Source organism: Emys orbicularis, chromosome 23 (genome assembly GCF_028017835.1).
Source record: "Emys orbicularis isolate rEmyOrb1 chromosome 23, rEmyOrb1.hap1, whole genome shotgun sequence".
Taxonomy (NCBI): Eukaryota; Metazoa; Chordata; order Testudines; family Emydidae; genus Emys; species Emys orbicularis.
In genome coordinates, this window is record NC_088705.1 from 13,006,248 (window position 1) to 13,029,462 (window position 23,215).

At 47.6% G+C, this 23,215-nt stretch overlaps 1 protein-coding gene across 1 annotated transcript in view; it reads right to left on the minus strand.

Moving 5' to 3' along the window:
• Positions 1-23,215, minus strand: part of LOC135893937 (lethal(3)malignant brain tumor-like protein 4) — a 76,636-nt gene that overhangs the window by 16,620 nt on the left and 36,801 nt on the right. The window contains exons 14-20 of the mRNA XM_065421907.1: positions 17,159-17,269; positions 13,565-13,679; positions 13,368-13,467; positions 10,582-10,746; positions 7,682-7,816; positions 7,211-7,272; positions 1,139-1,305 (exon numbers count right to left, since the gene is read on the minus strand). Coding sequence (XP_065277979.1) covers positions 1,139-1,305; positions 7,211-7,272; positions 7,682-7,816; positions 10,582-10,746; positions 13,368-13,467; positions 13,565-13,679; positions 17,159-17,269 — 855 coding nt within the window. The remainder of the gene's footprint in view (positions 1-1,138; positions 1,306-7,210; positions 7,273-7,681; positions 7,817-10,581; positions 10,747-13,367; positions 13,468-13,564; positions 13,680-17,158; positions 17,270-23,215) is intronic.

A 23,215-nucleotide genomic window follows, 5' to 3' on the forward strand; every position in this document is an offset into this window, starting at 1 on the left:
ACTGAAGTGGAAGCTTTCTCAGCTCTGAAAAGCAGGACACAGGGATGGTGAATCTTCTACAGAGAGATTTTTCTCTTGAAAGTTAGTTGTGAACTGAATTCAAACAAGTTTTCACAAAACCAAAAGAGAACCCCTCAGTTTTAAACAATCAGACTAAGTAACCCACCCTGTCACAATTGCTCAGGTTACAGTCTCTTGTGATGTCCTAATCCCTCTAGTCTCCAGTCTTCTGACGAATCCACCAGCATAAAGAGACAAGTTGAGATCTGATTTTCATAGTGTAAAAGGCAGGAGGGAAAAAACACTTGTTTGAAAATCTGTGAAGCCTCTCTATGAATCATAAAGAAGCAAAAAAGGTCACAAACTTTATTTTTTCTTTGCAAGACTTTTTCACCTCACAACCCACATTACCACAGGTTTCCTCCTGCATGAGCAGGCCAGCCATCACACCCCAGGAGTCAAGTCTCTGACACTTCAGAGCTGGTGGTGAAATTCTAACCAGTGCCCCAGGCGTCCAAGCAAGGAGAGCTACTCAGCACACAGCAGCAGACATGCTTTATCAGAGACCACCTAACTGCAGGGGACACATCTTATTTACAAGCACTGCATCTCGTAAGCTAGGACTGCAAAAATGTCTCTCTGACAGCACGACTGCTGCCTCTCAGAAATCATGTCTTACTGGGGCAGGTTTGGTTCTGCATGTGAGACAGGCAGGGAGAGGAAGGAAGAAGAACTCCAAGCATGCACAGCACAATGTTACTCTTATCTGCAATGTAAAGTGAGTCAGCAGCAGAGTCAGGGGAGGAACAGACCAGAGGAAGCCAGTGTCCACTGTCAGCATTTTGTTTCAGGCCTGAGAACGAAAAGGGTCAGGACTAAGCGGCGGGAAACAGATCCATAATCAGGGAAACACACGTGGTTGGACAGTAGAGGGTTAATACAGAATTTTTTCAGGGACTCAAGGTAAAAAACTTTTGACTGAGTCAGTAATTTCCCTGCATGAGCCATCACTGCAAAGTAAACAGTTAAACCACTGCCTACATAGGGGAGGAAAAAAGATGTCTTCCAATCAGCGCTAGAGAAAAAAGGAGTGACCCGAGATTCCATCAAGCAGAAAAGGCAGATGTGCAGCACTCACCTCTTCCACGGTCCATTTGGCCACGCTCCTGGCAGTGAGGCCCGAAACCTCCGGCAGCAGCCTGCAATGCTGCTCCCAGCAGAGATGGAGGCGGTGGGTCGGGCTGGAGGACAGGGAGGGCATGAAGACAGACTGATGGAGGGCCTGCTGCAGAGTGAATTCTGTGTCTGGAAACAGAAACAAGAGGAGTCAGAGTCAGTAGTCAGTCCTCAATTTGAAGCCATACCAAAAAAAAAAAAAAAGTGTGTGTGTGTGTGGGGGGGGGGGGGGGGGCGGGGGGGGTAACACTTTGAAAGGGGAGAAAGGTGGGGCAGGAGCACAGACTGCTATTCCATGGCACACTGCACTCTGAGCATGCCCCCAAAGAAGGGAAGGAAAAAACCAAAAGCAAGGCTGCCAGGCTGGCGGCGTGATCGTTCGCTGTTTCTAGGCAAAATGACGTCCTGCTGCTAACACAGACGATGTTTGCAGCGTTTTATTGACAAGGTGGAGGAGTTCTGGTAACAGCATCTTTGGCTGGAAATAAATGGCACCATTCCAGTTCACAGCCCGTAACCGGCTTGCTAACAGTGCGACGCATGCCAGATGATGGCCTGGACCAACTCCCTCCCCCACAAGAGACTCCAAAGCCAGTAATGCTCTAGGTTACCTCCAGACACCAGTATTGCTCTCCATTTGTCAAATGAGAGTGAGGCTTAAAAAAAAAAAAAAAAATCACTCCCCCGCCTCCCCCCCCCCCCAATGAGCTCACTTGGTAAGTGCAGAGTCATGGTCCTAAAGGGATTTGTCTGGTTATACAATGGGAACTGATGCAAAGGATGGAACAACACAGAACACGTTCCTCTGGGTTATAATGGTTAATGTTTACGGTCCCCTCTCCTCCCCCCACCAATACAAAAGGGAAGCATTTCTAAACCTTGGAATACTTCATGTAAGATTATGGTCAAGGTTAATGGTGCCACCATGTGGCAACAAAGAATTATGCTTTGCTACTTTACCGGCAAAAAATAAAAGCATATAGCAAAGATACAGCTTCTTCCCTTGTCACCCCTCTAGGGCCACTGAAAAGTGCTGGGATGGCTCTTGTGATTAAAGTCCTGCAGACTTTATCCAGAGAAGAGGTGCAGCTTGCCCCGCATTGCCCTGGCAATGTACTTCACCCTTATTCTGGAGGGCCACCCATAGGGGTGAGAAGGAACTGCAGACTCCATGGGCCATTTAGGTACAGTATTGGCCTTTCTACTGAGACTACCGATTGGTGCTCGTTGTGGTGGTGGTTGGCGATGTTCCTGTAGAAAACGGACTGAGGGTATGTCTATACTGCAGTCAGGGGGAAGCGAACCCAAGCTAGCTCCAATAACAATAGCAGTGAAGCTGGGTAGCACCAGCACAGCTAGCGGCTCAAGTACGTCCCAGAGCAGGGCTGTACAAGTGCAGGTTACCTAGGGAGTTTGCAGAATCCCCATCCCTGGAGGATTATAAGAACAAGTCAGACCAGGGGTGGGCAAACTTTTGGGCCCAAGGGGCACATCTGAGTATGGAAATTGTATGGCGGGCCATGAATGCTCATGAAATTGGGGGTTGGGGTGTGGGAGGGGCTGAGGGCTCTGGGGTGGGGCAAGAAATTAGGAGTTCAGGGTGTGGGAAGGGGCTCCGGACTGGGCCAGGAGGTTGGGGGAGGGGGCGAGGGCTCCAGCTGGGGGTGTGGGCTCTGGGGTGGGGCTGAGGGGCTCAGAGGGCAGGAGGGAGATCAGGGCTAGGGCAGGGGGTTGGGACTGAGGAGGTGGTCAGGGGTGCAGGCTCCGGGCGGTGCTTACCTCAAGCAGCTCCCGGAAGCAGCGGCATGTCCCCTCTCTGGCTCCTACGCGTAGGGGCAGCCAGGGGGCTCCGCACGCTGCCCTGTCCAAATGCACCGCGGTTCCTGGCCAATGGGAGCTGCGGGGGTGGCACTTGGGGCGGGGGAAGCATGAGGAGCCCCCTGGCTGCCCCTACGCGTAGGAGCCAACGGGGAGACATGCTGCTGCTTCTGGGAGCCACATGGAGCCACAGCACGGCGCCAGGCAAGCCCTGGCCCCCACTCCCTGGCGGAAGCTTGAGGGCTGGATTAAAACATCTGAAGGGCCGGATGTGGCCCCTGGGCCGTAGTTTGCCCACCCCTGGGTTAGACAAACAACAACTAGGGTTGGTCTAGGTATGTTTAATCTGGCCTCACTGTGGGGGGATGGAGTAGATCAGGGGTTCTCAATCTTTTTCCCCCCCTGAGCCCTCCACAACATGCTATAAAAATTCCACAGCCCACCTGTCCCACAACAACTGTTTCTCGGCATCTAAAAGCCAGGGCTGGCAATCGGGGGTAGCAAGCAGGGCCACAGGAAGCCCCACAAAGCTCAGTTGCTCAGGCTTCGGCTTCAGCCCTGGGTGGCGGGGCTCGGGGCCCCAAGCTTCAGCACCGCACAGAGCAGCTTCGACTTTCTGTCCTGGGCTCCAGCAAGTCTAATGCCAGCCCTGCTTGGAGGACCCCCTGAAACCTACTTGGGGCTCCACAGGGGGCCCCCCACTCCTGGTTGAGAATCACTGGACTAGATAACCTCTTGAGGACCCTTTCAGTCCTACATTTCCACGATTCTATGAAATCCACTGGGGGGGACGGGGGCAAGAAAATAAAACCACTAAAAGATGGAGCACCGGAAGAAAAGCTCCAATGGAAAAAAAAACAAAGTTGCAAAGAAGAAAAGGCAAGTTTCCAAGACCGGCAGTATCCTCATCAGACCATGGGAAAGCAGCACGGGAAGTAGACCTTAGTCCAGCAGAGCGTCAATGCACTCTTCATTATTAGATACAGAAATCAAATAGGGAAAGAGACAAAAGGGGAAAGAGACAAAAATAAAGTCAGGTCAGGCAGTGATTAGAATCTCTCTCCATATATGAGAAAATAATAAAAGTAAAAAAAAACCACCCCACAAGACAGAATATGCTACAGGAAGCAACCATCCCAAAATATAAAACAGGAGCTGGTTTATGTCCTTTTTGGGGTGTGGAGGGAGGAAACTATAAATAGTCACAACTATTCCTCCCTCAAGGGACTGTGGGATAACATCCTAAAAGGGAGACATAGTGAAAGCACTATATTTTGGATTATTTTAAAACTAGACAGGGCAAAGCAGAGGCTATATTTAGGGAGAAATCCTGTATTGGCCACCAGGGGGTTTACCCCTTCTGCCCGCACCATCTCTGACTTCCATGACTGTAAGATACATGTCATATGTCAAGCTATATATATTTTAAAAGGCAGAAAATTACCTATTCAGAGTTTAAAAACCCCTCCTCACTCAAATGCTCATAAAAGATTTGGAAGTTCCTCAGATTTATTCACAATACTCGATTTTACTGACATATTTTTTCTTGTTTGGTCTTCTTTCAGTGTTGTTCATCACTGTTATTTCATGTGGCCTGTTTGGTTCCCTTCTTGTCCCTTTTCTCCTTCAGTCCCCTCCATTCCTCTAATTTGGGTGGTTTTGCCCCAGTGTTCACCAGTGTTAATCCTTCATACAATACCTTTTGTTTATCTTTGGAGCAGGGGAGGGTAAGGTAAATGTGTGCGTGTCTGCTAAAAAGTCTGCATGTGTATGTGAGGTGTTATAAATACCACTGAGGGATGGGGTAATAACTAGGAATAATCAGAATTAAGATTTCTGTGTTTTAAGTGAACATTGTGGGGGAAATTCCTAACTGTGGTGTAGGGAGGTTATTTCACATTTGAAGAGCAAGTGGCGGAAGCCCCTCTGCTGGATGAGAAGCTGTTAATCTAGGAATACTGATACACAATAATGGGATGAACATTGTAAGTGACTTGGTCAATGAGATATAACTGACATGTGATCAGACTGTCCTGTGTGAATGTAGTGATCTAAGGCTTTGTCTACGTTACCGCTTTTGTTGGTAAAACTTTTGTCGGTCAGGGGTGTGAAAAAACACCTCCCCCCAAATGACATAAGTTTCACTGGCAAAAGTGCTGGTGAGGCCAGCACTGTGTCAGTGGGAGAGGCTCTCCTGCCGACATATTGGGGGTGGTTTAATTATGCCAGCAGGGAGAGCCTCTGTAAAGTCAGTAGTGTAGACACAGCCTAAAATAGGAGGCTGTAGAAAGAGCAAACAGGAAAGCCACAACACAGATGTTGATAAGCAGCCTCAAGCACACACTTGGAAGACAATAGGGCGAGCTATTAGCGTCAAGGACCTTGTAATCTGTCTCTAACACACTGCAAGCCTTGTTTTGGCCAAAGCTAGGAGGGTGGAGATCAAAAGAACACTAAACAGTTAAAAAAAAAATTTTTTCAGGAGGAGAAGAGGGAGGGGCTACGTGTCAGCAGCTCAGACAGGGAGACAAGCTGGGGGGGGGGGGGGACTCTGTGGAAGAGCCACAATGGGAGCTGGTCCTACCTGGGTCCCCATGCCATGGGGAAGATGGTTAGACAAGGTGTCAGTTAGACATGCGTACAGTCTGAAAGGCTTTTGTTCTAAATAAACAGTACTTTGCTTTAAGGAGGCCAGGAGGTCACTGTATTAACCAGCGTTATTGCTCCCTGAGGGAACAGAATGGCAGGGTCTGAGCTTAAGTCGGACATAATGAGATAATCATGGTTAATACACAGGGCCTTGCAACCCAGGATCTGGTCTGAGAGCGAGAGAATTGTATGAGTCCACCTGGAGCCAAGTGATGGTTGAAGGCCCGAGAAAAGATGCACAAGACCAGACCGGGGGGAGGTAGGGGGGTTGCAGGTGCAGTCTGCCTAGTGACTGTGACAGCTCCATTGTTTTAAAGTCAGACAGAACAAAGCCCTGAATAAGACACTATCAGGCACTGGTAGGTCAATGCATGACAGTAAATAACTTAATAGCGCTGTCCATCTCTGTTGTCTATGATTCTGTATAAGCAGGAGCGGCGCCAGGGCTTTTGCCGCCTTAGGCGGCAGCGCTCCTCCTCTGAGCATTCGGCGGCGGGTCCCAGAGTGAGTGAAGGACCCGCCGCCGAATTTCCGCCAAAGACCCGGAGCAGAAGGACCCCCCGCTGCTGAATTTCTGCTGAGGGCGGCAAAATGCTGCCCCCCAAATCCTGCCGCCCTAGGCAACCGCCTAGGGTCGCCTAGTGGAAGCACCGGTCCTGTGTCTAAGCTGAACTTAACTGGAACAGATGGATGTTCCCTAGACAGCCAGAGCCACTTCTGGCTGACAGGGGCATATACGACTGATCATAGTGACGAGCACCAGGTAAAAATAAGAAATAGTAAGGCATCTGCCCCAGCTTCTGCCTGTTTAGTTATTTTTTACTGGGACCTTACTACAATGTTAAATCCTGCTAAATGCTAGGTCTGCGTGGCTATCTGAACTGGCTTTTTATAGTAAATCCGTAAGTTAAACATGCAGTTTGCGGAAGTACAACCAGTAAGAACCTTTTCTTTAAAAACGGACCCACAACTTGCCAGAGGAAAAACTCCATATTCCCTCCCTTGCTCTGTTGTGGCCTCTCTCTTATTTTCTGAAAACTAGAAAAATTTTAAAAGCCTAAAGAAAAAAAAAATCAGGATTCAAAACTGCTACTATGTGATGCCTGTCTGATGGGATCCATGGGAAAGCAGACAGTGACTCTTAGTCCAGCTTCTAGTGGACACGTGTTTACCATAAAGCCATCTCAGCAGAGAGGTCCAGGAGTGAATGGGGAATGAAACCCCCCTCACCCTTAGAAACTAGTTTCTCCATAAAAGGGGTGAGGGTCCATCAGTGGGACAGTGTCAGAGGTCCGGCTAACTTGCCTTCCTGCTTCCTGGGCAGTAGCTGTGAAGAAGGGTGCAACTCTAGGGCATTGAATCTGATACCTCTAAGAGCCCTTAACATTTGCTTTAATACATTTGTGTGAGGAGGGGAGTGATTTGGACTGTAGCACACACTTGAGATAATTGCCTGCCGCTAAAACGCAGCAGTCACCAGAGTGAAGTACTAAAGATTCAAAAGCTGTGAAGTACCAAATGGTTTGATGGTTTCTTTACCTAAAACACACACACAAAATCAACCAACCTTTCCCTTCGTATTCCTGTTTCACTAGCTGGAGCTTTCTATAGGCATGCGAGCACCCAACCCTGAAAGCATAAATCAGTTATGTCAAAGTAACAAAACAAACAAGAGAGACAAATTGTTTTTCTGCAATGAGTGTTAATGGGATTTTTACAAAAACCAAGAACTTTCCTCCTTAGAACTGGCAATCACATCCCCTAGTCTCTCTCCACCCATCCCCAGACATCTCTTGGGTAAGGGCCATGCTGCTAAATTCACAGGAGGAGATGCAGATTTGGATCCATTGCAGACAAAGGAAAGAAATCCTCCCCCAAATGTGGGGAAATTTAAATGGGACCTCACCATCTCACTATACAAACTGCAAACCTCTGGACAAACTGGCTGCTCCACACAGCAACTGCTTCCCTTCCCCATTTCAGGTATAGCTGCTGTTGTGGGAAACTTACCCACTAGTTCACTGAAAGTCTCACTTACTTTTTTGGTTTGGCGAGGGTATCTGCAGATGATTCCTCTTCAATCCAATGCTTCTCTTGACTGTTTTCAGACTGCTCTGACAGACTGTGGACGCTGCTTCGACCCGATCTTTCACTATCTTGCATGGAAGATTTTCTAGCGAGACAATAATTGAAGCTAATTAACTCATACATTCCACTCCTCCGGGAATGCTGGATGTTGTTTGACTTGTACGTGAAAATAACTTCTAAGCACCACTTCGTGGTTTAAACCTTACACTCCCACCCCCTGGTTAATGATGCACAGCACTTTTCTTCTTAGCACTGATGCAGGGAGATGATGTGAGAGAAATCATCCCTCGCTAGCCCAGGCTCTGATCTCAGCAGCAGGAAGGGACCATGGAAGCATCAGTTCTGGTGCATCAAGAGCTTTAAACCTTGATACCTTTGGATAATATTTAAATAAGTTTTCACGGCTAAGTTTGGTGCATAAACGGAGCTGCAGCAGCTGTGCAAGGCAAGGCAGAAGCAGAAGCAAGGGAGAAGATTTGCACTAGGAAACTCAAACCTCTCACTAGCAGGAAATGAATTGTTTAAAACAACAGTATATTACATTTCTATCCTGCCTGTTTTCCCACAAGGGTCCCACAGCTCCGTACAATCTTTCTATGAACAGCACCACTGAAACGCAGCCACCTTGGGAATGAGGCTGGCAACAGGGGACACAGAACAGTGCTGGGAGGGGAAGAGACATTTGGCCAAATACATTGCACTGGAGGCAAACCCTCTCCCTACTAAACACATCCAGGGATTTTTAACCTCCACGCAAAGCAGACAGAACATTAACATTTAATCAAAAAGACAACCCCCCCCCCCCCCCCACAATAAATAGCACAACTGAAGCAAAGTGCTGAGATCTGCAGTTCTGGCTCTACGGGAATCTAGGGGCATGTCTACACTACAAAGTTAAGTCGACATAAGGCAGCTTAAGTTGACCTAACTATGTAAGTGTACACACTACAGCAGGGGTCTGCAACCTTTCAGAAGTGGTGTGCCAAGTCTTCATTTATTCGCGGTAATTTAAGGTTTCGCGTGCCAGTCATACATTTTACATTTACAGAGGCCGATCTGGGGTTCCGCCCGCCGGCCCCTGCCAGCTGGGGTCCCGTCCGCCGGCCCTGCTCAGCCCACTGCTGGTCTGGGGTTCTGTCCGCCGGCCCCTGCCAGCCGGGATCCCAGCCGCCGGCCCTGCTCAGCCCGCTGCCGGCCAGGGATTCCGTCCATCCAGGCCGGCAGCGGGCTGAGCGGGGCCGGCGGCGGTGACCCCAAGCTGGCAGCAGCGTGCCACAGTAAATCAGCTCGCGTGCTGCCTTTGGCACGCGTGCCATAGGTTGCCGACCCCTGCACTAGGGTGTTCCTCCTGCCGCTGTAACTTGCCCGTTATGCACCTTGACGAGAGGCGTAAAGCTTGGGTTGATGTAGTTCGGGTGACGCAGTGTCTGTATAGTCACTGTGGTACTTGCATCACCTGTTGGCTGTCAGGGGGGCTGACAGTCGGAGCCGTGACTGTTCACTGCTGGTAGGGTCCCTGTTTTGAAACTGAGTGGGGTGGAGTGGAGTGGGCTCTCAGGCCCCCACACTGTCTCTTTTAAGTCGGTGCAAATGCTCCTGGTGAGGATGCACACCACTGACAGAAGGAGGGCTGTGTGGACAGGACAAACAGCAATAATTACTGCAGTGGCTGTAAGTCGACCTAACATAGGTCGACTTAATTCTGTAGCATAGACATGGCCTAGGCAATTAATCCCTGAGTTCCCAGCTCTAACCAGTAATATGTTTCGGTTGACTCTTGCAGCCATGGGGTTGATACACAGATTTTCCTGAATGATACTCCACTCCCACAGCAACTGCATTCATAAAGCACCATCATAAAGGCTCCCAAAGCACTTAATGACGATAAGAAATCATTTCTCCTGCCCCTGAAATGCAGCCACCTCCAGGGTGGAATGCTGCAGTGGTTTAACAGCACACAGCGACCCTGCTTGAGCGTTTCAGGACAAGTAGTAAAGAAAAAGCCTATATCCAGTTGAAAGGGCAAGGGAAATATTTATGGCACTAGAATAGAATGTAATTTCCTTACTGGAATTTGACCAGGGCAACAGGATAAAGGAGGAAAGAAACCTATTTAGACCATGTAAAGAGTGTACAAGTGCAGTGTCCCATATTGGGACTGTGCAGGGCGAGGGTTAATGGTACTGTGGCAAGACACCTGCTTCACCTCGCAGAGCTCAGCATTCCCCCCTCTGGTGGTGGAGGCCTGGAGTAAATCAGTCCCGCTCCAGAGAGCTTTTACTCTTTAGTATTTACAAGGTGAGCCTCAGGGTAGGCCCCAGGAGCGCTTTTCAGCCAAACAAAAAGAAACAACTTCATAACACAAAAAGGGAATCTCTCCCCCTGCCTCCTCTTGGGGGTGTTGCCTTGTTATGTTAGCCTCTGGGTGCCAGCTCTTCCCCAAACAGTCCACTGGGGGGGGGGGGGTTTGCTTCCCCTGCAGGGAGGAGAGGAGCCTTCCATCCAGGAGAAGCCTTTTCTCATTGCTGCAGCTTGTCTCCCATCTCTCCTCACCCTCTCACCAGAAAAGAGGTTTTTTAAAGGTCATCAGCAGCCCTTACTCGGACCCTAGTTGACCTGAGGTAACCTCATTTCAGCTCATGGGGAAAAGGGCCTTTACCATTCTAGGGCTGATACATCTGCCTTCCACACCGCTGTCTGGTGGCTCCTGCTCTTTGTCACAGGTATAAAGAGGAGAGATGAATCCAGTGCTTTAACTGCTATCCTGTTAACTCCCGTCTTTCAGTCTTGTGAGATAGTGCAGACACTGGGTATCAGCAGAGCTCTGGTCAACAATAAAGCCAGCCTCACCTGGACTGTGGAGAGTCCTCCTGTGGGTCTATGAATGGAGCAGGAGTCTCTGGTCTCTTGGGCTTCTGGACACTGTTGCTGGGTGAAGGCCTCTCCCCACTGAGGCGATCCTGTAATGAGCTTTCTCTGTTGAGGTTAACTTCGGAATACGGGCAGCCAACTAACCTGTGTTGAAAACAAAGACATTCTACTACAGCCTCATCTAGCCCTTCCATGCCCACCCTGCCCAAATCAGGGATGCATGCACCAACAAGCCCAGGAGAGTGCAGCCGTTTGGGGGAATAGAGCAAGGGAAAGCATGTGGGCAGAAGACCCCTGAGGAGCAGACAGTCTGTTTAGCAGCTGCATGCCAGACATGTGCAATTGGCAGTAGAGGCATGCTAGGGGGCATGGAAGAGGGAAGGTAGACCAGAGGAGGACCTGCCAAGGGGGTTCTGCTCTGAGTTGCACAGGTGACTTCAACGGGATGACACCAATGTAAATGAGAGCAGAATCTGGCCCAGAGCAGAGGTCAGTGATGGACAACTAGACAAAAGGAGAGTTTTGAGGAAGGATTTGAAAGAGGAGAGTAAGGCTGCATGGCGCACAGGGTCAAGAGCGGGTGTTTCAGGCACAGAGCAGCACAAACCCAGGCACCAGATCTCTTGTGGGAGGAGGAGACAAAGGGAGCATCAAGGTGAGCTGATCTGACAAGCCAAGTGAAACTGCAATGTCGAAAGTACAAAAGAGTGAGTTTCCTAACAAGAAAAGTGAAAGTGAAAGTACAGCGTAAGCCCTCCATTGGCAGTCCCTCTCCACTATGGCGTATGCCCACTCTACTGCTCTGTCGGGAACAGCTTTACAAATAATTAGGGTTACCATATTTCAGCAAGCAAAAAAGAGGACGGGAGGAGCCCCGCCCTAGCCCTGCCCTAGCCCCGCCCCATCCTGCCCTAGCCCCGCCCCTGTCCCTCCCACTTCCCCCCCTCAGAACCCCCAACCCTCCCCCCGCTTCTTGTCCCCTGACTGCCCCCTCCTGGGACCCCTGCCCCTAACTGCCCCCCAGGACTCCACCCCCTACCTAAGCCTCCCTGACTCTTGTCCCCTGACTGCCCCCTCCTGAGACCCTCCCCCCATCCTAACTGGCCCCCTAGGACTCTACCCCCTACCTGTACCCTGACTGCCCCAACCCTTATCCACACCCCCACCCCCAGACAGACCCCTGGGACTCCCACGCCCCATCCAACCACTCTCCACCCCCTGACAGCCCCCTCCCAGAACTCCCGACCCATCTAAACCCCTCTGCTCCCTGTCCCCTGACTGCTCCGATCCCTCTCCCCACCCCGCCACCTGACAGCCCCCCCCCAGAACTCCCAACCCCCCCCCCGCTCCTTGTCCCCTGACTGCCCCCTCCTGGGACCCCTGCTCCTAACTGCCCTCCAGAACCCCACCCCCTACCTAAGCCTCTCTGTTCCTTGTCCCCTAACTGCCCCCTCCTAAGACCCCCCCCCAAATACCCGCCAGCACCCTACCCCCTACCTGTACCCTGACTGCCCAAAACCTTATCCACACCCTCCCCCAGAAAGCCCCCCCCGAACTCCCGACCCCCCCCCCATCTCTTGACTGCCCCCTCCAGAACCTCCCTGTCCCTTCTCCGACCCCCTGGCCCCCTTGTTGTTGGCCTTCACCTAATGTCTCTGTGAACTTGCTCAGGAACGGCCTGAGCCGTTCGTCCCGGCACGCTGGGGAGCGGGGGAGGAGCTCCAGACTGCCGGAGGCGATCTGCGAATGCAGGGAGGGAGGGAGTGATCTCTGCTGCAGGGGAGAGGAGGAGGGGCTCTCTCTGGCTGTCGGAGCCCCATGTAAGTCGCACCATCCGTCCGGCTGCCCTGTTAGCCGTGCGCGCTCTGCATCGGGGTGGGGGAAGTCCGGACATTTACAAATTCCCCCCGGACGCTATTTTTAGCTCAAAAAGCCGGACATGTCCGGGGGAATCCGGACGAATGGTAACCCTAAAATAATAATAAATGAAGGCTCAAAACTTCTCTGGGATCTAGGTATTATTAGCCCAATTTGAGAGATAGAGAAACTAAGTTACAGAGTGCCAGTGACAGAGCCAAGATTAGAAACCAAGATCACATGATTCACAGTGCTGGGCTCTATCTACTAGACAGCACCGACTGCTTTACAATAGCTATTCTCCATTAGCCTCCTGGCTTATGCAGAAATTCACGCAATGTTTTGCACCTCCATTGCCCATTCTATCTGAGAATTTTAGAGCACTTTACACCACATAAAAATGAGGTATTATTATTATTATAGACAATAAGTATCTAAGCCTTGCAACCCTTATGTGAGATAGGCAAGTATGATCCCATTTTACAGAGGAAGAAAATTAAGACAATAGAGAGTTTGATTCCTCCAAGCTCCCCTAGGAAAGCAGTAGCAGAGCAAAACACTAACAACTCCACCATGCTCCCTCTCCCTTAAATCTTGTGTGTTGCTTTCAGGTATGTTATTTTATAAAAAGGAACAACATTAATGGCAGCGGGTGGTAGAAATCATCGTCCCACTGAAATACAATCTAGTTTCCGATACCAATAGTGCAAGCTGAACGGATAGTCAAGCAGTCCATTTAGACACAAGAGGGAGCTGCAACCAAAGACATGACAGTATCTACAGAATAACAAGACCCATGCAGTGCAAGGGGATAGAGTTGTACTGTTCCCATGGACAATAAGAGTCAGGCAGCTAAAACGCTTGTGTCAAGCTTTGAAAATTATCCCTTACAGCCCAGGTGCACGTACGTATAATGTGTTCCATATCGGGGTCCCCTGACATGACCAATACCCTGGCAGCCGGGGGTAGGACACCCCTGCCCTGCTACTCCCATCATATCAGCAGCACCTAGTAATGAAAATAGTTAAACAATATATTTTTTGCACTTGAAGATTAGGCAAGAGAAGAAAAATGTAACGCAATGGCATGACATCATCCCCCTCACCTAGCGGGAGCTGCAGGGTGTGTCCGGTTTTTGCACACCAGCCCACAGGGTGAATGTCAGGGCTGTCCGCGTCGACCCAGAAATCATAGCTGTGGTCCCAACCGTCAAAATGTATCTAAAAGGGAAGCCAAACAAGTACAGACCACACTAGCAGTGAGGGAGAGAGTTAAGGTTAGGACTCAGCTTTCATTTTAGCCCCTCCCCTGGCTGTTTTAACTTGCTCAATTTTTCATAAAAATTTCCTTTGGGGTGGCAACTTTCCATGCTGTATGTCACACAATCCTCCCTCTGACCTGGTCAATGTAACTACTGTTTTCCGAAGCCCTGCATCTGTAGTTACAAAGAACAAAGATTCTGGTGACACAGTCAAACCTTCGGGCCCTCAACAACGCACGGGACACATGGCTATTTAGTCACATCTTATCTTCGGGCTTAATATTTGCAAGCTCAATTGCTTATTTAATTGGTTTGCATTCTAGGAATCCAAAAATGCCGTTATGGAAAATGAGTTAGTACAGTTTTTGCACTGAATAACTAGAACTTTCTGTTTGCAGCGTTGGTGTAGCCATGTTGGTCTCGGGATATTAGAAAGACAAGATGGGTTAGGTAATATCTTTTACTGGGCCAACTTCTGTTGGTGAAAGAGACGAGCTTTTAAGCTACACAGAGCTCTTCTCCAGATCTGGGAAAGGTACTCAGAGAGCTTGTCTACACTTATAGCGTTGCAGCGGCACAGGTATACCAGTGGAGCTGCGCTGCAGTAGGGCTTAGTGAAAATGCTACCTATGCCGACAGGAGGCATAGATACTCTACCTCCCCGAGAGGCAGTAGCTATGTCAATAGGAGAAGTCCTCCCATCAACATAGTGTTGTCTACACTGCGGATTAGTCGGTATAGTTACATTGTTCAGGGTGTGGAAAATCTACACCCTTGAGTGATGTAGTTATACCGACATAAATTGATAGTGTAGGCTAAGCCAGAGCGTCACAGCTAAATACAAAGTGGAACAGATTGTTTAGCATAAGTAGTTAACACATATTAGAAGAGACCATTCAAGGTGAAGTGGCCCATTAAAACCTCTTCAGTCATAGGACCAAAAAAAAAAAAAAAAAGGTTAGTGGGTCACAGATCATTGGGATCTAGGGATCCTAGTTTTCTGTGATGCTCCCCACCATATTCTCCAATAAGAAACCATACAAATCCATGTTTTTCCATGATTAAAATGAAATGCTGAACTGTAGTTTCCCTAGGCACAATATATGTAGGCTGAACACAATATTTTATTGATATATTTACAATTTTTAAGCTGACAGCCCAAGCCCCGCCCATTCTCCGATTATCTGAATTTTTGATTATGCAATCTGGCTCCAGTCCCAATTTGATCAGATAACAGGGGTTCCACTGTGTATGTTTTTATTTTTTCACAAAATGTAAAAACTCAAGATTCTCTGTAAAAACACAAATTCCAACATTCTTCTGTGGCAAATGGATTTCTAGCATCCCTGGTAACAAGCCATAAATCTAGTGTCTTTATAAGATTGTGATTTTTAGTTTCTAGCAACATTTCAAATTTAAGTTCCTAGGCTTGTCTTCTGAAGACGTTGTGCAAGTTTCCTTTGGGGACTGATCATCACAGCAGTGGAGCGATGTCTGCAGGTTTTGCATCTATTGTTACGGCAGGGTCTGGTGCCACTCGGAGCTGGTGTGTGCTGGTCTTTGGGGAGCATCCTTCTGACGGGCTTGGCGTGGTTGGGGAGTTGTTTGAAGGCCAGAAGAGGGGATTCAGGAAAGATTTCTTTCAGCATGTCGTCCCCATCAAGTATGGGTTGTAATCTACTTCTCATAGAATGCGTCACCCAAATACCCCACAAGAACTGCTTCAAGACCAAAAAAAAAAACCAACCCTAACCCAAAAAGCCCTCTGACTGCACACTCCTAGTTGTTACCTACCAACCCACATGGGAACCCATACACTGTATCACCAAACAATTACAACCCATACTTGATGAGGACAACACAGAAAGAAATCTTTCCTGAACCCCCTTTTCTGACCTTCAAACAACTGCCTGCCAAGTTCATCAGAAGCAGGCTCCCCACAGATCAGCACGCACCAAGTCAAAGCAGCCCCAGACCGTGCCACAACAACAAATGCAAAACCTGCAGCCATAGCTCCACTTCTACAATGATTAGCACCCCCACACAACACACCTTTCGAGATCCATGGGTCCTACACATGCCTATCACAACATGTGGGGTACCTCATCCAGTGCACTAAATGCCCCAATAACAACTATGTGGATGAAACCAGACAATGAACTCAACGCTCTCAAATGAACTCACACAGGAAAAGGATAAAAGACAGAAACCCCACATCACCTGTGCGTGAACACTTTTCACAAAGCGATCATTCTATATCTGACCTATCAGTCCTCTGCACAACACTTTCAAAGGATGAGCCTGGGAGCTTAAATTCATAACTTTGCTAGATACTAAAAAACAAGGATTGAAGAGAAACACTGGATTAATGGCTTACAACAACAATCCCAGTAACAAACCCACTAACAACCCCCATCCAGCTGCCTCCTGCCCCTTACATTCCCTCTATGACTGCAGGGGTGTTAAGAGGCCACTTCACCTTGAGTTGTCCCTTGAAATGTGTGTTAATACAGGCTAAACAATCTGTTCCACCTTGTATTTAACTGGGTACCTTTCCCAGACCTGAAGAAGAGCTCTGAGTAAGCTCGAAAGCTTGTCTCTCTCACCAACAGCAGCTGGTCCAATAAAAGATGTTTCCATCTAATGGTTGTTTGGTGGTTTAGATGATATGAGTTGATGTTCTTGGTCGTTTCCAATGAACATGTGGCCACAATGCTAATTACAGCACTATAACTGGTAAAACTTGACTCTCATTAGTGATCTCAGGGGAGAGACCAAGAACTGAATGGGCCATGGATAGAACTCCACTCTCATCCGAATGGTGGTCCCCTCCATGTCAGTACAGAGCATATTGCTGAGGGAGCTCACATGGCTACTGCCCCCGTTTTGTGAATTGACATTCGGTCTCTGTGACTGGCAAACCAGCACCTTTCACCAGCAGTATATTTACATGAAATCAAAAGGCAAATAAAAATGCATTTATGTGCCGATTACACCATAGGGAGTGGAGCCGCTCACCACATAAACCTGGGCTCATCTTGACTATGGGTTTCCCTTTTCAGTTCACTGTTAAGGGGAGCTTAGAAGTTGCTGATGAACTTCTCGTCAGTAGTATATCAATGTTCCATTCATTCACATAGATCATGCAGAAATTGCTCAAGGGAAGGCAAAACCATTTCAGCAAATGTCATTCCAAAATAAGTTAAATTAAACTAGTATCTGACAATAGTGAGCAGTAACGTGACGACTCACACGGGACAAACAAACGAAACGTCATTTTTAGACTGGACAGCTTTGCTTTCCAGATCTGTTATTTGTAAGGTGTTCCTGCTTGTTGTCATTTCCATAACAAGGAGGAGCCAATCTACGCACATTCTGTACCTCAAATCATCCGTATTCCTGGGCAGAAGGGCACAGTGTTTTCCTTGAAAGGCATACCTTGATACGATGGTCCTCCTTCTCAGCTATTGTTGCCACTCTTATTAACATGGGATTTCTCCTGTCCACAGCCTCTAGCTTTGTGGTAACCTGGAACCCATGGGCTGGACGCTGTAAGAGAAGATTGCAAGTGGAACTGTGAAAAGTCCATCATTTCAAGTTGTATAGTACTAGTTATCTTTTCTGGATAAATAGGTAAGTCCCTCCACATACCACAAACAATCCTTTGTAACTTTGAGCCCCACGCCTGCAAGCCACTGACTACTTTTGAGACCAAAATCGGGATTTCCTGATGGGTTACGTTGGCAGTTTGCCAACAGCCAAAGGCCACAAATGGGACAATCTGAGCAACAGAGAGGAGCTTTTCGTACTTCTTACTGGTGGCAGATTTTATTTCCCTCTTAAAGGTTAAATTTTTTTTTTAATTCTCAGGATGACCTTGACACCATAGATTTAAAGACACAGGGCTATTAACCACCCTGTGTCTGCATGCAGAACTCCTACTGGGGTCCAGGGTATGATCCATTCACCTCCTCAGGTATTTTAGAAGGACACTGGACAGCTAACTACTATGGATGGTAGTGACTGAAAGACACCATCATCTGACAGCTCTCTTCCATAATTTAGGTGATGTGATTTGGCAGATCTCATTTCAGTCATTTGTGGACATGTGTTCACATCACATAAACCCCTGTCAAAATTGGCAACAAACGGTCCTACTGCTGGTAGTCTCAGCATAGGCCATTAATTTAATGGGCATGGAGACCCTGCTACCATTTCATCTTAGATATAGTCCCTCCGTCTCAGGGTTGACGTACACTGCATGCGGAAGATGGCCCTGCGGTTACCAGTGCTCTTCCTTTTCTGCAGATAAGCAGAGAGAGCAAGTATCCCAGGCTGTCAATCTGGCACCTTTTACCAGCAAGAAAATCACTGAACGTTTTGAAGATTTCCTGGTAATGTAGCCTCCTTGGCTTCAGGATGCAGCAATCTCTAGTTAACGCTTTGGATACTACACAAAGTCACATCCTCTCTCCATGGCAACTGGATGCAGGGCAGATCGCTGCTCTGACCCTGGGCTTAGAACAATTTCCAAAGCTGAAAAGTACTACCTGTAAGAAACATTTACAAGTGCTACTCAATTCAAACCATGTGCAGCAGAGCTGGGACATGACATCCTGGAAGAACACCCTATTCCTTTTCAAACTATTTAACAAGTAAACAACAGTCAGAAAAAAACCCTGCGCATAATACAGTCCTCTGAGGGAGGGTCAGACTGACTGACACGGAGGGTCCTCGAATGAAAATTCATAGGTAAGACAGAATTTTCCCTTTCTCTGTCCCCTCCATATCAGGCAGCCTTCACAGTAGGATGTAGAAAACAGTAAATCATCCCTATGGTGGGAGGAAGGATTCAGCTTATCCACGTAGAACTGAAAAGGAACTTAAGGGCTACAGGGGCATCCTGTCCTGTAACATCCTTCTACCAAACACTGCACCAGCAGAGGTGAGGATGTTGACTCTATAGTATCTGAGAAAGTGTTTGAGAATGACGGACCTCCTCAGAACAGGTGTGTGATCTCTCCACCCACAAAAACCGCTGCTCTTTTCACAGACTGGATAGTAACAAGAGGAGTTGTACCTAAGGCTTTGAATACCTTTGCTATATTTATTGTGTTCACATCGAACCTGCATTTCTACTTCCTTAGGATGTTTGGATTCAACCAGAAGAGCAACATACCACTTCCTATTGTGCGAGGCAGACTTTAGTAACTTTGGGGATGCGGAGCGGGTTAGTTCACTGATATACCATGTTTGATAGAGTGTGTAACCGCGCTTTCATTGACAGCAAGCTCCAAAACCCCCTTGGACCAGGAGGCAGCGAACAGGCAAGATACTTTCAGTGAGAAAAGGAAGAGACCTACCAGCTATGAAGCTGAGAGGTGGCTTTATTAGGACTTGTAGCCCACAGATTAAGATCATGGCAGGGGACTGCACATTGCAAGAGGACTGATAAGAGTAGTGGTCCTCCGACGTGTGTTATGGGACTGTGATGAGATTATCATGGGTTTCTTACAGTGAAATATGCCTGCAGTCATTGACTTATCTTTCCAAAAAGTGCTGGTCTTCAGCCCCCTGGTAAGGTCATCTTGTAAAACCAAGAGTGTTCTTTGTTTCAGCTGACTTTGCTCTGATGTGTCCGTTGTAACCCCAACATCTAAACCTCAAGTGACACAGACATAATTAGTGCATTTCCTCCAAGACAGGAGGGTGTTTATCACTTTCTTAGAATGAGTGACTATAAGTACATCTTCTCACCTTCCCAGTTGATGGGTTAGGCAGCATTGGATTTTGATTCAGGATAAGTCCCTGTTGAAGAGAGAGTGTGTGTGTTTATATATATCATTTGAGAGGAGGTTCCAGTTACGTCTAACTCAGGTTTGAGAACCAAGACCTGAAGGTGGTTATAATCACAATCTTCTTTACCATCTTTACTTTCAGTGGCTGAAGGGGGAAGGCATAAGGGAGGGTCTTTCAGCACACGTCTGAGATAAGAGGACCACGGCCTCTACTTTTGAGTCTCTCTTCCTCATATAGCACCTCTTTTGGTTTTCCCACTGAACTTGGATGCAAACAGGTTCCTCAACAGGCTGCCCACCTGGCCTGTGATGCACTGCAAGGCGAGCTGATCGAGACAGCATTCCCTCAGTTCTGAGTGTGTCTTGCTGAGCTGACTGACCCTGACTTTCCTTCTTGGCATTGAACCCTGAGGAAAAGAGCTTCTGTCCAGGACAAGAACAAGGTTACTTCTCTAAGCAAAGCTGAAGGTTTTCTGCATTCTGAGCAGTTATATATACACTGGATTTCTGAAGAATCATCTGTTGTAAATGGAGGAGTGTCTGATGGCCCAAAGCATGAGACAGGTTATACTCCATGACTCCTCCTTGGACCATTCCCCTCTCCCTCAAGTCATATAGGAGTCCAGATGTGTTCCCGCTACATGGGATCTGGTATCTATACTGAGGATCAGCTTCTCCGGACCCAACAGGAGGTAGCTGTTAAATATAAAGAATTGCTTTCTGGGTAAATTCAATTAATTTGAAGAAATTTGGACCATATCTCTAGATATATTTGGATAAATAAAATGTTGAGATGGCTTGAAGAAAGCCAGTCCTCCATTCTTCCTAACTCCTCATCTTTTTCCTTCCCCCACCCCTTCTCCCTATTCACGTACGTTTTCTCCTGTTTTGTTACCATTATTCTGCTCCTAACATGTTATGTCTATGTAGTATTGCCTGGTTTTGTATTGTCAAGGCTGCAAGACCAGACAAGTTGTAACTTTGCATAATTCTACTGGAGATCCCATAAAGCATGTGGTATTTGAAACATAAACACGCTGCAGGTCATTTACCTTTTTGTACTTTTCATTGTCTGGTTCTTTATGGAAATCAATACAGAATTAATCACACACACAAAAATGAATTCATCAAGAGATGCTAGTACTGGATCTGGACCAAGATCTTTATATACTCATTTGCTGCAATTGCTGGCTGGAAGCAAAGCAAGAATTGTGCCAGGTCTCCACACTCGAGCCCTACTAGCCCAGGAGTTGAGTCAGAGATTTTAATCTCAGCTGATGTGTGCTAATGTTGGACAAATCAGACACTATCTTTTTCCATCTCTCTTCTGAAATAAAGAATGCCTTGGACAATAACTTATATGCTAGAGTTTTATGAGGGCTGTAATTGGCCCTTCCACTTGTTTGCTCAAAGCCATGCTTCTGAAGGCTTTTGGCAATGGCTGCTGGACCCTGCAGAACATGACGAGAAGGTCATCGGACAAGGGTAGACACATATTCCTTTCACTTGAAGGGAGGGATGACATTGGCATTTGTGTCTTCCTGTGTAGAAGTCACAACTCTACACTGAGATGCTTCTATTGCAGCAGGAAGCTAAAGTATCTCTGGGTGACTCGCCCCGATTGTATCTCCAGAAGGATTATTTTCATATTTCTAAAACTTTTGGAAGACAATGACGTAATGATGGATTTCAGTATTTCTACCTGAAATATTGATCTCCTTATGGACTTGTTGAGAGAACTGAGATGTAAAAGAGGCTGCAGGCCATTGTTTCTCTTTGAATCACAAAGAATCTTGCCCTCTTTCCAAAATATCTGTCTCTCCATGGAACTCGTTCTATAGTTCCAACATGGAGGAGATGGACTATTGCACCGTTAGTCTTCTGATGCTGTGAAGGGTCTTTAGATAGTGTTTTATTTTAATAAACTCTGTGGAAAGCATGAACTTGTCCCTGGGACAACGAGTGACTTCTATTGAGCATCCTTCCCTGATTGCCTCAAGTATCCATTTTCTGAGGGCCCATCTTGAAGCAAGCCTCATAAAAGGGGGGAGTGGTTCAGACTTGAGAAACCCAAAACCAAGAGAAGCTTTTAAGACTGGATGGTTTGGAATCCCAAACGTGGTCTTCCAACAGCAATGGCCTCTTCCTCATGTATAATCTCTATGCTAGGACCTGAAGGAGCAGTGACTTCAAAGGGAACACTTGTTGGGATAAGATAGTTTGAAGTTTCTCTCACTGGAAAGAGGGAGGGATTTATTCTCTTGTCTAAAGCCGCAGTGGCTACTTTGTCTCCATACTCCCCAAAGAGTTTACCAATAAAATATTTCAAGTGAAGCCACAGTTACCTCTGGGACACATCTCTGGAAGTTTTGAATGTACTACAAATGTAGCCAGCTGAAGCACCAATGCTGAAAAAGCCACTAGGGAAATCTAGTTTTAAGTAGATTTTATTCAGTGGTTTTTCCGGGACTTTTTTGCCCACTCACAATGACTCCCCAGTTGCGCACAGACCTCCATGATAAAAAACTTCAACCAATAACCTCAGCGCTGAGGCTGCTGTACCCAAGTTTAGTCTGAGTGATGATCTTATTCTCTTGTCCGTGTGTTTGGCAGGAATACTCCCTCAGCTGGTATGATTATGCCCATTAATAAGGAGGCTGCAGCAGGCTTAACTTTAGGCAGAGTAATGAAGACCCTTTTAATCGTTAGGTACAAGTAAGTCTTGAAAGTGAATTCCCACTCCACCTTCATCAGACCCTCTTAAACCAGGTGAGGAAGAATTACACAGCTCCTGGTCAACTCTGCCAGTTTTTCTAAGGATTTTCTTTCTTTTTTTTTTTTTTTGCTGTTTCATTTTCTAACACCACAAGCACCTGTGAAGTTAGTCCTCTATTCAATCTTAATTCTGAAAAGCTAGCTGAAAGTCTGGGGTATCTCGCTTATAGCCCTAGCTTTACAAATTTCTCCTCTTAGGAGGCTCTAGTGGGGAGATTCTCTTGTTGGAGGAGCTAAGACTTTGTGCTGATTGTGAACAATGTCCTTCAGGTCCTGGGCCAAATCCCTTTGCCAAAGTGAGGGAGGGGCAAAGGCAGGGGGAGAGTGCATTACCAAGGAGATCGAAAGGACAGTCTGTAGGCATGTATCCTGCATGTCTCCTGAAGGAAAATTACTAGTAGTCACTCCCTCTTGTGGGACTCCTGGAGACTTGAAGGGGAGAGGAGGTAGGTCCATCTCCCACGGAAGGGGATCACTTCATCGGCTGCTGGCTCCAGGCTCAGTGAGCACTGACCACACAGCATGAGGAGTGAGCTGGAATCAGTGGAGACTGGCTCTGGTATCAGAAAGGTTGCAGCCACTGACACCTTTCATGGCAGCTGAGCTCCTGCAAGGAGGGTGGAATCTTTGTGGCCTTCTCAACCATCTGAGCATGGACCTTGCGTACAGGCTAGCCGGGAGCAGGGCTTTGCTCCTCTGGGTTGTTGCTGTGGGACTTCACCTTCCCCTGATATTCAGGAGACTCCAGCAAACGTTTCCTCCTTGGCAAGCCGTGGGAATAGGGGTCGCATGCCTAAGAGGTATGAGGGGAGAGGGCTTTGGAAAAAAACAAAAAAACAAAGCTACCTTCTGATTCCATGCAAATGATTCTAGCCTGCTCTCAGTGAAGGGAGCTGTCATGTGGCCTGCTTGACAGTCTCAG